The sequence below is a fragment of the Xiphias gladius genome, chromosome 8 (assembly GCF_016859285.1).
Source record: "Xiphias gladius isolate SHS-SW01 ecotype Sanya breed wild chromosome 8, ASM1685928v1, whole genome shotgun sequence".
Lineage (NCBI taxonomy): Eukaryota > Metazoa > Chordata > Actinopteri > Istiophoriformes > Xiphiidae > Xiphias > Xiphias gladius.
The window spans coordinates 19,376,249-19,389,074 of NC_053407.1; the positions used below are offsets into that span (position 1 = coordinate 19,376,249).

A 12,826-nucleotide genomic window follows, 5' to 3' on the forward strand; every position below is an offset into this window, starting at 1 on the left:
ATTGTTTAAAAGTATCACTCTCTAATAAACGATTTACGGAAATTTGAATTAATGGCTTTGTCAATGGTTAATAAATCATTTCCTAATTCTTTATAGATCAGTCATATCTGTAACCATTAGTAACAACAGAATTTAGGTTGCTAGGTTGTTAAAGATCCTAACGGCTGGAGTTTATTGGTGTATTTGATTTGGAGTTTAGAGATGATTGTATTATAACATTTGGTTAAAATTCAGCTAAAAATATTATTCATCTATTGACAGTGTTCATGAGTTTCTCGCCTTCTAATAAACTATCAATATTGCAGGTATAAATGTTAGTTAGTCATTAATAAAGGGTTATAATCATCTAGTCTGCAGCTGTTAGTGTTAAAAAGTTGTTAATAAATGAATTTTAGTAAGTAAGTAAAGTAATTCAAACGGCCCAACCATCTAAAGGGCCTTTTCCCCAACTGGAAACCCAAATGGTGTCCTTATTTATGGTTATAACTTATCTATAAAGCATTAGTAAACTTATTTACCATTAATAAACACATTTGTTACAACGTACAATCCTTATATATATTTAATATATAATATATAATATATATATATAATATATAATATATAATATTTTCTGCTGGATAAATTTTACTATCATAATATTTTGTGCATAAAAAATCCGTACTAAGGAATACTAAAACCAGCCTTTAAAAGACACCATGTGTGATTTCTATGTAAACAAAAAAAATTAGCTATTATTGAAATACTCTGCCTTAGATAAAAAAGGCCCATGGCTCCAGCACAAATCTCTTAAATCTAAAATTTGCCAAATTTAAAATGTTGACTATGAACAAACCTGAATTTAAAATACATTTCATGAGGGCAAAAGTTTCCTCTTTTATTCATTAATATAAAATATAATGCAAAACATTCTTGTGTCTGATTTACAAGAGACACCATCAGATTCTATCTGCAATAATGCAACAATCATCACGGCGCTTTTTACAATATAAGGCAACATCATAACATACAATCAGTACTGTATTTGCAGTAGCAATATAAATTATCTTTAGGCTTTCAATAAAAACACTCACATTAAAATCACAAATATAGAGATCAAACAGAAAGTGCATTCTTAAAATAGAATAAGAATAATCTTATGAAAGACGTGGTCAGTAAAATCATTTTTCTGTACAGTTGTTCTATCCAAGAAAAATTGGTCTGTCTTCAAAATCAATATCATGAATGAGAATCCAGATAGCCAGCATTTAACATCTGAATGCAAACAATAGAAGAGAGTGAGAGGCCTCTGTCTGAACTCTTGATGATTAATGGCTTTGAAGATGACTCAACACTGTGATGGTCTGGACACTGTAATGCACGAGGCAATACTGGGTTCATGTTCCTATGCCAGCTCAGAATGTGTCCCATTTAAGTGTCTGAACGCTGTCACACTTCAAATGACCTGTAATAAATAAAAGCAATAGATTGGTCAGTTGCAGCATTTCTCATTGGTATTTATGAGTCATCATTTAGGCGAATAGGACTCTGTTAAAAAAACGCAGGAGCAAAGAGCTCATATGACAAAGGTGAAAATGTGGAGTGAAACTGAAGTTGAAACGACTATTTTCACAGCACGCATTTTGACTTGTTAAACACAGGTGTGACTAATAATAGCACTAACTTGTGGAATTGCATTGCAATAGGTGATGTAACTGAGTCATCATTAGTGTTATTAGTCCCGCCTGTGCTTCTCCTTTTCTGACGAGTCAAAATGTCTGCTGTGAGAAAGGTCAGTGAATCTTTGTGTGGGGAACAATAAAAAAAAACGAGTTCTCCAGCGCTAGGAGTGCTATCAATACCCGATCCACCCAATAAGGTCAATTTCAAAACTAATACTGATCCAGGTGGGTGAACCTGTAGTTAGGGCATGGCCGCTGTATCAATTCATATTATGTTATGGTATGACAGTTTGGGAACTAATGAGAAAGACTGTACTTATTTTAGTGACTAGCTGCCACTCCAGTCTAACCACATACTATCTGACACTCACCTGAGTTCCTCTTTTAGTCTGTTGAGTTTATCAAAGAGTCTGTCATTCTTGACCTGCATGGGAGCACTCGGTACAAACCAGGCTGCAATGAACTTGCATATTACCACAACGTGCTGCAAGCAGAGAGGTAAATGTTAGGAATGTAGTCTCTCTTTCAAACTGCGAAAATATGGAATATTTCAAGACAACACTCCCTGATTTTGTCATAAACATTCTGAAACTCAACGCTGAGCTGCTGAGTTTTATAATCGACAAAGCTGGGCTATTGCAGGGTTTTGGGGTTGTGTCGGGTGCTGTAAAAAACTTTTCAAAGAAATCAATGTGAGAATTTGGTTTTGTCTGGGTGCAGAATGGCTTACCTCAAAGAGGATGACAAATGCAAAGCGCACAGCTAATATTAGCCAGAACTGTGGGGTAAGACTGTAGTCCTCATTGCTCCTGTAGTCTTTGTAGCTGTGAAGAGGAACAGACCAGAAAGCTGATCTTATCTCCTTTATCAGTCGTTTTTTTAAATATCAACACATAGCAGATGATAGCGGGGATCAGCTGCAGTGATGGCCACCCATTGTTAGGAAGAATGTAAACTTTATTTGTATAGCATTTCTTTCATCAGAGGTTGCACAGTCCTCACAGAAACATTAACAGTGCAATAATTTCAGGAAAACGACAGAGCATCTGAGAGTACTGTGAAGTCTGAGCAGTAGGTAACACTTGTGGTGAGAAGAATCACTGCTTTCGAATTTGTTAGTTATAAATTACACGTTTTGACTTTGGTTTCTCGTAACCTAAACATCAGAAGGACAAATATGATTAAAACAGAACAAACCTGCAGTAAGAGACATTCAAGCCACTAAGAGTGGTCATCTGATTAACTGAAAACTCATTGTGTATGTTCTGGTCATCCATTCGTGCAATGGAGAGAGTGTTGTTGATGTAGCCAACCATGCAGCTTGAAAAAAAAAACAAAAACAATTTATTTAAAGAGAGTGTTGCACACAACATTCCAAAACATGGACTTTTTCTAGAAGAATGCACATGCGCACTCAATATCTGTCGCTGTGCCATTGGCACACGGGCCATAGCGGTAACGGTAGACCAGTCGAGGGATGAAGTCCGAAGATACACCAATGACCAACCCATTCGCTATGACAGCTAAGACGCCAATAGCCTCCAACACATCTATCCACACACCTGCAATACAAAGATGCAGACAAGAGGTTATTTATTGCCATACTGCAAACTAAGCTTTAACAAATTAATACTTCATTTATCAGTGATCCTCACCAATATCGTTGGTTTTTTTGGGAACCAGTCTGCGCTCCAGAGTGACCATCTTAATGGCATCCAAGCGTATCTCAATAACATTATTAATAAGGGCTAACAGAGGAGCAAGAGGAAACGCTGCAACAAATATGGTGGTAAAGCTGAACTGGATCACTGAGGAGAGAGCAATGAAAAATATTATTTTCCAAAACCAGCCTACTATTTTTGTTGTTAAAGCATTCGGAAAGTAAACCCAATTCCCGTGTACCCATTTCCAGGAACTCATTGAACAAGCTGAAGGAGTCAACATCATTGAGCCGATAGTTGCTGAGCCAGTCTCGAAGCTTGCAGTTATCACAAAGTTCAGCTCTGTGTCTGGCCTCCGATTCATCTTTCAGGTAACAGTGGGCACATTTCCTCTGTAGCTTCTGGGTTCTTCTCCTCTTCAACCACCTGCAGAGCCAGCTGATACAAACAGGAGACAGCTTTCAGCAGCCTGGAATCCAATGTTAGGACAAAGAATTATACTGTTCATTGTACATGGACATTATATAATCACAAATCTGTTTCATACTTACGGGCCAGTGAACTCAAAGACATTGCTGATGGTTTGCTTGAGTACCATTATGATCGCCATTTGGATGAACAAGTCTGTGAGACATCCGCTAGGGTGACACTGCACAGAGGAGGGTAAATGTTTGGAATAAAATCAGACACAATTTTCTTTGTGTGTCCAAAAATACCTGTGAAAATGCAATATTTACTCTAAAAAATGCACAATTTAGCAGTTTTAAGTGGGACAGAGATCCATGTTTACTTACTTCCTCAAGCCTCCATTTCCCTGCAATTCGTACGTAACCACCCGGATGACCATTTATCCTGTCAGGTATGTTTCAAAACCAAACCATTATTACTCTGTTGTTGTAAAACAATAACACAGCACCATAACATCGTCATATATTTCACCACTAAAGTCCTTACCTGCCAAGAAAAAAGGCCACGTAGAAGAGCGAGGAGAAGTAGGTGAAGAACTGGAAGGTGAACATCTTGACAGTGAAACTCTTCTCTGTGGCAGCAAATGATCTTGTTTCCTCTGGTGAAGACAGAACTCATGTCAGTGTGTGCTAGAGTGCATTTCACTATTTGGCAAAAGGATGGCACAATCTCGCACACTTGATGGAAGCCCTATTACACAGCATTTCAAATTGACCTCAATAATGTAAATTCCTCTGTTTACATCTAATTTATCTCAAATATTTTAAATTTGGTGCACAAAATATAAGGATAAGATCTGGCATTTTAGTTTTTACAAACTCCATTCGACTCCACACATCAATGTTGACCTTGGGGTGCTTCACTCCACCAAATAGAGCTCTTTTACACAAGCAGGTGACATGTAATAGAAGGTAAAGCATAGGCATCATTGATAACCTTAACAACGGCATCATTCTAACTAGACGTGACAGTTCCAGGGCTCTATCAGGCGTGCTACCTCAGTGTCCTGTGCTTCTCCTGCCATAATACGTCAAAATACCTGCTTTGAAAAAGGTCTGTAAAGTCACTAACAGGTCCGAGCCAAAAAATATACCACACACCATAACCAAATGGCACACAGAGGGGCTCATATATATTCCACATGACAGTGCTGTAAGACTAAACAATAATACAGGGTTCTATATTTTCATGGTCTTCAGCCTCTCTTCACATTTCTAGTGTGTTTATGTTGTGTCATGCTTCACCTGCCCTGTAGCTGCCGTCAGTGTGTTTCCCTCCTCTGAGTATCACCTGACCTATTACCCATCTTTACAACTGCTCTTATGTGGTGGCCCAGTTCCTATGTCCACCCCTAAGCCCTGAACCCTGTTGACTGCTCATGAACAACGCCCTCATACTGCATAATTTAGAGACACTGTGGTTCCTGTTCTGTGTATGTGAACTTGTCAGCGTCAGCTCTTTCTTTGGATGTTTATTTAAATGATTTTGAGTTTCCCCTGCCATTGCTTTACAAAATAATTTGCTTTGAGCAGAAAGGGCTAAAAAACAAAACAACTTCACGATGAGACAGCCTCGAGCCCTGGCAAACTTGTCAGAAATGTGACTCCGTAACATTGGATTTGCACCACTGGATAGAGGACAGCTTTCAGTCTCTCTCCCTAGCCACATCATTCATGTTGTCAAGCTGCTGTAGTGTGCTATACACTACTTGCCTGCCTGAACCTGCTGCTAGTCTGTCTGTCATGTGTGCATCTGACCTGCTTGCTGTCTGATTACCTGCCGTCCTGTTGCAGCCCTCCTGGAGTTGTTTGCCTGTTCTCACTGCACACCCACTGACAACTCTTAACTGACTTTTAAAGTAACTGCTCATTTAATCTTTTTTTTTTTTTTTTATCCTGAAACACATTATATTTAAATGAAATCATAACAGCTGTACATCACAGGATGTTTCAGAGCTAATGTTTAAATCCTCCTGGAATCCATTTGAAATTTGAAAATAAACAAAATACATAAACAAACCTATTTCACAGAGCTTCATGGCTACAATCCTGTTAATCTGCAAAGACAAAGACAAGCTCAGAGTCAAAGAGAACATTACTGAAAGGACACAGAGATGCACATTTAGAGGCCTGTGTACCCGTGTCATGACAGTGATGATAAGGTAATGGAGGACAGCCCCCAGCATCATTGCTCCACTGTTGGAGTGGGTGCTCAGGAACTCCCATGATCCCTCAGCCAAGAGCACTGCTGCAATCACCCTGAACACCACCAAGGCATGTGTCAGGCCGATGATCACCAATATCTGTGGAAAAGCAAAAACACACCTGAAACCTGAGCCATACCCAGCTTTAACCTGATTCTTATTTTAACCGTAGTTAAAAGGTAGAAGAGTGGCAAAACGAAGAGTCACCCACCATAACTGTGACACAGATCAAAACCAAAGTGCTGTGCAAGTAGGAGTGCTTATGTTTCTTGGGTTCACAGTTTGCGTTGTTAACAATTTCCAGGATCAGTTCCTCCTACAATTGAATTTAAAAGAAAAAAAAAAAACACACAGCCATGAATTCCACAGTGAGCACTCACCTGGTACTACTGAAATGGGATATAAGGTATAAAACTGATCATACCTCCTCCTCACACCAATCAGACACTTTCCATTCACACACATAGGAAGCCCGATGTCTCTTCCAAAATGCCAAAAACAGTGTTGCTGTGAAAAACAGGGACTTACACTCAGTTACCAATTTATTAGGTACACCCATATAAAACTAATGCAGTCAAATACAACAGTCCTGCAATAAATCCTACGTTTGCGAAGGTTATAATGTTCAGTTTGTGTTGAAACTTTTTTAGAGTTATTAATTCAACTTCATGGTCATTTTGAAGGATGTAGTTTGTCTTGCTGTTGAATTGTATTACGTCACACAGACGGGTGTTTCTGGGGATTTTGTAGCACTAATCTTTCACTGAATGCATGAAAATATCACATTTCTAGAAAAACTTGCCAACACCCAAATCTTTTCTTTTGGTTTTATCATGCTGACACAGTCAAAAACACTGTAACTGTGCTGATACAATTTTGACATGAAGTAACCGTAAAGATGAGAGTTAAAATTTGGGAAGTTTGGTTATAGTTTGGCTTAGGTTTTCTGCATAAAAGCTTTAATTAAAAATAGAAAATTGACTGGCAGCAGAAAACTAAGGAACTGATCCCTTCTTCCTTGATCTGACTGTAAACTTCTACTTTGATGGAAAATTGCATCATGTGAGATCCCGCCCTTGTTGATTTCTTTTAAAAGATGTTTAATGCAAAATTGTAGGGTATTACTTATGAGTTACAACGCATGGTTTCTGCAGGGGACTTCCATTCAGCTGCGCACATTTTGTCCTATAATATCAATGTTCCACTTTTCAGTCCTTGATGCCATTCTTTCTCTTTCTTTAAATCACCCCTCCCTTACCTACTTCCTCTTATATGTAGTCACAAAACTCCATTATTTCTTTGAAAGCTGCAGTGGTGTTCTAGTTAACTGTACTCCTCCCACAACTGTGCTAATAAACTCCACTCAAGTAAATCATCATTGCCTAATCCTTATATACCTTTTTCACAAGAGGTATGAATTTGACACAAGAATAGGTTTGAAAACAAACTGTTAACATTTAAAATTCCACCAAACACAGATGCACTCAAGAGAGTAACGGCTGAATAACAAAATGATTGAGCACCTATATGTGTTCTTATACTGTATATGATTGCTGGACCACCCCCACCGCCAGATGGCCCGGGCTGATTAAGATGTGAGCAGCCAAGACGAGTAGGTTCTCTCAGTCATGTGGCATTTCCTTGGCAGTACATGCCTCAGTGATCATAAAAACATCCAGGCAGTGGGATAAAATATATTCAAGGCAGATAAAAGACTTGTTTGTACAAAGTGTCTTGTATATCCAAACACATTGAGGCGAATAAACAACACTATTGGAGAGACTTCTGCACCCTGATTATGAGTTATTTTTATTAAATGTGCCTATTGCATGGTTTTTGATGGCTGTGATAAATCACATGAATCTATCTTAAACAAGGATCTGAAAAGTGAAAATACATCATACTTTCAATACAAGTATATAATATAGACACACAAACTCACCCCAGACTGCCATGAACATCGCAAAGAGCACTGTGCCATTATTGTCAAACAGCAGGCTCACCTGTAGATAAACATTACAAGCAGTGAGCACCAACAGACAAGCACACCATTCAGCTGACCAGCAGCAAATGCACATATGTACCTTGGCGTATGTGCAGGTGTCGGAGAGCTGCCAAACTTTGCATCTCTTGTCACAAAGTGGACACATGACTGTGTCAGCCTCACAAACCTCCTTTCTGCAACACAGTGGACACTTAGTTTGTTATTTCAGTGTAAATGCTCTGTAATAACACGGGTACTGCAGCGTTGTGGAGAAACTTACATGAGGGGTGAGCTGTTGAAGAAGGCGAGGCCATAGAGGAAGACAATGACCCCAATGAGAGCAGGAGGGATGAGCAGAAATGTGTACCAGCCCAACCACAGGTAGTACAAGGCCACCTTCTCCCCAAAGTAGTTCCTGACATGAGAACACACACACACACGCACGCACACACACACACACACACACACACACACACACACACACACACACACACACACACACACACACACACACACACGACAAAACACACACAATTTATTATCATTCCGTATGAAGATTCAATGTGTTGAGGCCAAATTTATATTACATATATTATACAATATACTGTAAACAAGTATTCTAGCATGTCTGACATACATGATGTACAGTACATATCCTGCTGAGTATGGGGTACATTTAAGAACAGTATTTGGTACTATACCAACATTTGCAAAAGCATACTGTCAAAGTATAATGTAGAAAATCTGCATAAAACTGACTTTTATCACCCAACACATAAACAAAAACACTGCATATTCATATATAAAGTTTATAAATTTTACATTTTATTACATAGTGTAAATATTATAGATTTTATTTCATGAGGGCGTGTTTACTTGACTGATTTTGACAAACATTGGAGTGATTATGTGTCTTTTGATGCTGTGATGTGTTAATAGGCTTAATATGGGTCTATCTCATAGCTAACAAATTGACATGAATGTTACATAAATCAATTTTTTTGCTTAAAAATCGATGCATGGTGCCTGTTTGCATTGTGTCTTGCTGTCTGCTCAATAATAAACTGAATCTAAATACAGAGACAACTATAATCATCATTCAGTACTGTACATATTTGTAAATGATGAGTCCAAACAACGCCAGCATAACGTGTGGGAGGGTGACATGTTTGCTGTTGTCTTGGTAATCCTTTAACCTACCTCACAGTAAGATGACATGGAAAACAATAAAGCTGCAATATCTGCATCTGTATACAAAGCAGAATAATGAATAGGCTGTTTTGTTGCAATCCAAACCTGACAGCAGTTATGGGTTGCCCTTGGAGACAGGCTGTCCATCGTGCCCAGCTCTCCTTCAGCTCTCTCTGTTTCTTTTTCTGAAAGCAGGAGCACAAAAAAAACTAAAAAAAAAATCAGGAAAGCACCAACATGAGGAGCTCACAATGTAAATATATAATCTACGGGCAATGTCAACAGAGTTTACAAGCTTATATATATTATTTTAAAAATATCCAAATCTCATATTTGGAATAATCCTCCTTTAGACTTTAATTTCCTGGATATTTTATTTTGTGGAAATGACTTCACCCATTATGTTATAAAATAAACAGAAGAACACACATGTATAACTCTTACATGCGCTATACACACATATGCCCACTTACTCCTCCCAGCACTGGATGACTCACGGCATTAGTATGACTTGGATAAGATCTCTGTGAACAAATATTTTTTTTAGCAGCAATGTATTGTTTTGGAATGCCACTGCCAAGTTTCACTTCTTAATTTTAGAAGCTCTTGAGAAGGGTGAGCCACTTAAGCAGCACATGAAAATCATAGATGGATCAGTAGATAATAGTGTCACTAAGAATACTACTAAGAATATGTATGAATAAGAATATGTGGAACCCATGGAGAAAACAAGGGCAGATACTGACAGATACTAATTTTGATCCAAGTCTCATTGAAGGACCACAATCATTCACTTATCTACTTTAGAAAAAAAAGATATGGTGACAGTATCACAACTGCAAAAGTTTGAGATAATACATTGATGGTGACCGAAGAAAAGTATTTAAAGACAACAGTTCAATTATATGTCTTAGGACATTTACCTCATGTAAGCAGAACCTCGCTTCAAAAACCTTTGTCTTCATGAGATCCCGCAGACCCTCTAGGAAGTAAGAGGAATAACATGAAAAATTAGGAGTCCAAATACAAGAGAAGGATCAGAATTTTAAATAAGTCTTTCTCACCTCCTGAACGGATGGGGGTGTGATTCAAGATAAAGTGGACAATCCTTATCCTGAAAATAGGAAAAACAATCACATGCTTAAAAATTGACCTTGCAGCAAGACAAAGGGTAAAAAGCTTCATTAATTCAGTCAAATGTTTATGGAGCCTTTGAAATTTTCTCTTACCAATAATAAAGAACAGCTTGGCTAAGACATCGTTAGGACTATAAAGGTCCCTACACACAGATTTACACAAGATGCTATCTCCATATCACATCATTAGAAAACAGAGCTGTATTGACTAAATGTGCAGGCTTTAGACGTAACAAGTACATTTTCAGTGATATGATCGTATGAAACACAAACAATCACAGATGCTTCAAACAGCTATAGCAACATGGTTTACCTGGTGCTGAGAGGCACGATGTTCTGATCTGAGCTCCAGTTACAAGCATCAGAAACTTTGAGCAGATACCGGTACTTCTCGAAAACTTCTTTTGGCGCTTGAATCCCATAGAAGACGAGATCGTCGTCCATAATTTTCTAACAGGAACAAAAAACCAAAAAAAAGCCAAGATGAATGAATAGATGATTCAACCTCTGCAACACTGAAGACAGATTTTTGCTAATTGTTAAAGACTTACTGTGACTCTTATGTTCTTTTTCTTCAATTCTTCAATGTATTCCATTTGCTTCTTGAACGCCTCTCTCTCCTGGTTATCAACTGTTTTGGCAACCAGGACGTAGTCATATGACAGTGGAGTGTGCTGTGTGACAGAAATGACACGCCGACAGGCATTCAGACATTTTACGGATCAGTCTTCATCTGTGAATTAAGGTGGCCAGAACTAGTTAGCATAGTCTCACAGTGGAACACATTAAATGACCTTACCACAGGAGGAAGTGATGTCTGTTCATTGCCATTCTCTCTCACCACCCCCATTAATTCCAGTAGTTCAATACTGGGCTATAAAACAAAATAATGAAAAAATAATAATACAAGGAGAAGTATTCCACACTATTGTAGAAGATGTACACATCCTGAATAAATGTTTTAGTTTTAGACTGACATGGAAAGCTTGAGCGATATATAATTAGTTTATCATAGAAAATAATTAGGCTTCATTGATATGTACTACTAAGCTTGGGAAAATCTGCCCAACTACAAAAGAATCCTGTCTAACTATAATGTGGGGGTGTGTAAATGAATGCCACTGTGCTGACAAAAACCTGTGTTGATCCTGACTCACTGTGGAGGACTGTCAGCGGAGAGGGTTAAATCTAACCTGACTGAGGAGCATGGCATGTGGATGTGCGCTCACCTTCGTGCCATCCCAAGCCATTCACTTACGGAATGGTCTACACATTGTTAGATGTAGGCCAAAGCAGTGAAGGTGTGGCGGATCTAGAAAATTCAATCTGAACAGTATGATACACGCACATCCCTTTCACTCCCCGTTCAGATGAGAACATTAATATGTGTAGTCTTGATTTGTGTTAGGGGGGGTCTTGTAGAGCACTGGGATTAGTCTGTTTTGGAGCTATGTGGACAGGTCCAGGACTGGCAGTCATGATAAAGACAGCAGGCCTATGGCAACATAACAAAAGCTCTTAAAGTAGGAGATGGCCTTAGAGCAGCTCCATTACGTATCGATGTAATCTCTGTATTAGTATGTATGAGTAAGATCACATACCTGCCTCCTGTGAACGGGCATGATGAGTAGGTGCTAGATGCAGCTGTGAGCCCTCGGATTTAAAAAAATAAATAAATAAATAAAAAATAATAATAATAATAAAAAGCTTCAGTCACCATTCACTGATCCCAAGGCCGATCGGTCAGCTCTCCGAAGAGGCAAACTATGAAATGACATGAGGGCTCTTGAACAGGCACTGGGTAACTTCCGTACTTCCTCTAGGAACAACTGCACTGTCGTTTCACTAGCTGAGGAATGTAGAAGCGACTCTACCTGTTGCTGGTGTCACCGCATGTGTCTCTCCAGCCTCCACCTCTTTCGCCCCGCTCGGCCAGTGTTTCCGGCGACGCCGTCGGCAAAACAGTCACGACTGAACGGAGCCCGGTGTCCGTTTTTCAGCAGCTGCGTTCGGAAAGAGACGACAAGCCCGCGATGGCTCGGGGCTTGTCAGGTGCAGCGGAACGGCTGCATACCGCTGCCTCCTCCTCCTCCTCACTGATGCTAAGTGCCGTTTGTCCACCGCTAGATGGAGGCAAAGCCGCTGCCTTCCGCCGCCTGCCGATCTCTGCACCTGGCTCCGGCTGAAATCATCCCACACGCATCAGTCAGCGCTGGCTGTGACATTTGTTTAAAACAAAAAAAAACCAGTCGTGCACGTTGAGTCATTCAATTGCAGTTTGATAGCAACTCCGGATCCGTGATGGAAAAGCTCAGCGGGTCCGTCGCCATTCATTATTCACAGCGAAACATGCTACCGAGTCTCGACGGAACAAACCCACGTGAAAATAAACAAAATGCGGAAAGTAAAGCCCACTCGTTATCAATATTTGAACCCCAAATTCAGCGTTAGGTTTTTCCTTGTAGTTATTAAGCTTCCATCAGTTTAGATGCATTTAGTCAACAAATTGTATGGTAGGCTAC

General features: G+C 39.3%; 1 protein-coding gene across 1 annotated transcript; it reads right to left on the reverse strand.

The window, feature by feature from the left end:
- Positions 1–888: 888 nt before the first annotated feature.
- On the reverse strand, positions 889–12,375 carry LOC120793533 (anoctamin-9). The gene is made up of 25 exons (XM_040133700.1): positions 12,179–12,375; positions 11,906–11,957; positions 11,104–11,178; positions 10,856–10,978; positions 10,618–10,754; positions 10,233–10,282; positions 10,092–10,150; positions 9,274–9,353; positions 8,258–8,392; positions 8,078–8,171; positions 7,936–7,996; positions 6,418–6,500; positions 6,205–6,309; positions 5,928–6,092; positions 5,810–5,846; positions 4,277–4,388; positions 4,117–4,174; positions 3,874–3,971; positions 3,564–3,760; positions 3,317–3,469; positions 3,076–3,223; positions 2,859–2,981; positions 2,392–2,485; positions 2,033–2,145; positions 889–1,444 (listed from the first exon to the last, which is right to left on the reverse strand). The coding sequence occupies exons 2-25, from the start codon at positions 11,924–11,926 to the stop codon at positions 1,429–1,431; spliced, it is 2,337 nt and encodes a 778-aa protein (XP_039989634.1). The 5' UTR covers positions 11,927–11,957; positions 12,179–12,375; the 3' UTR covers positions 889–1,428.
- Positions 12,376–12,826: the final 451 nt, after the last annotated feature.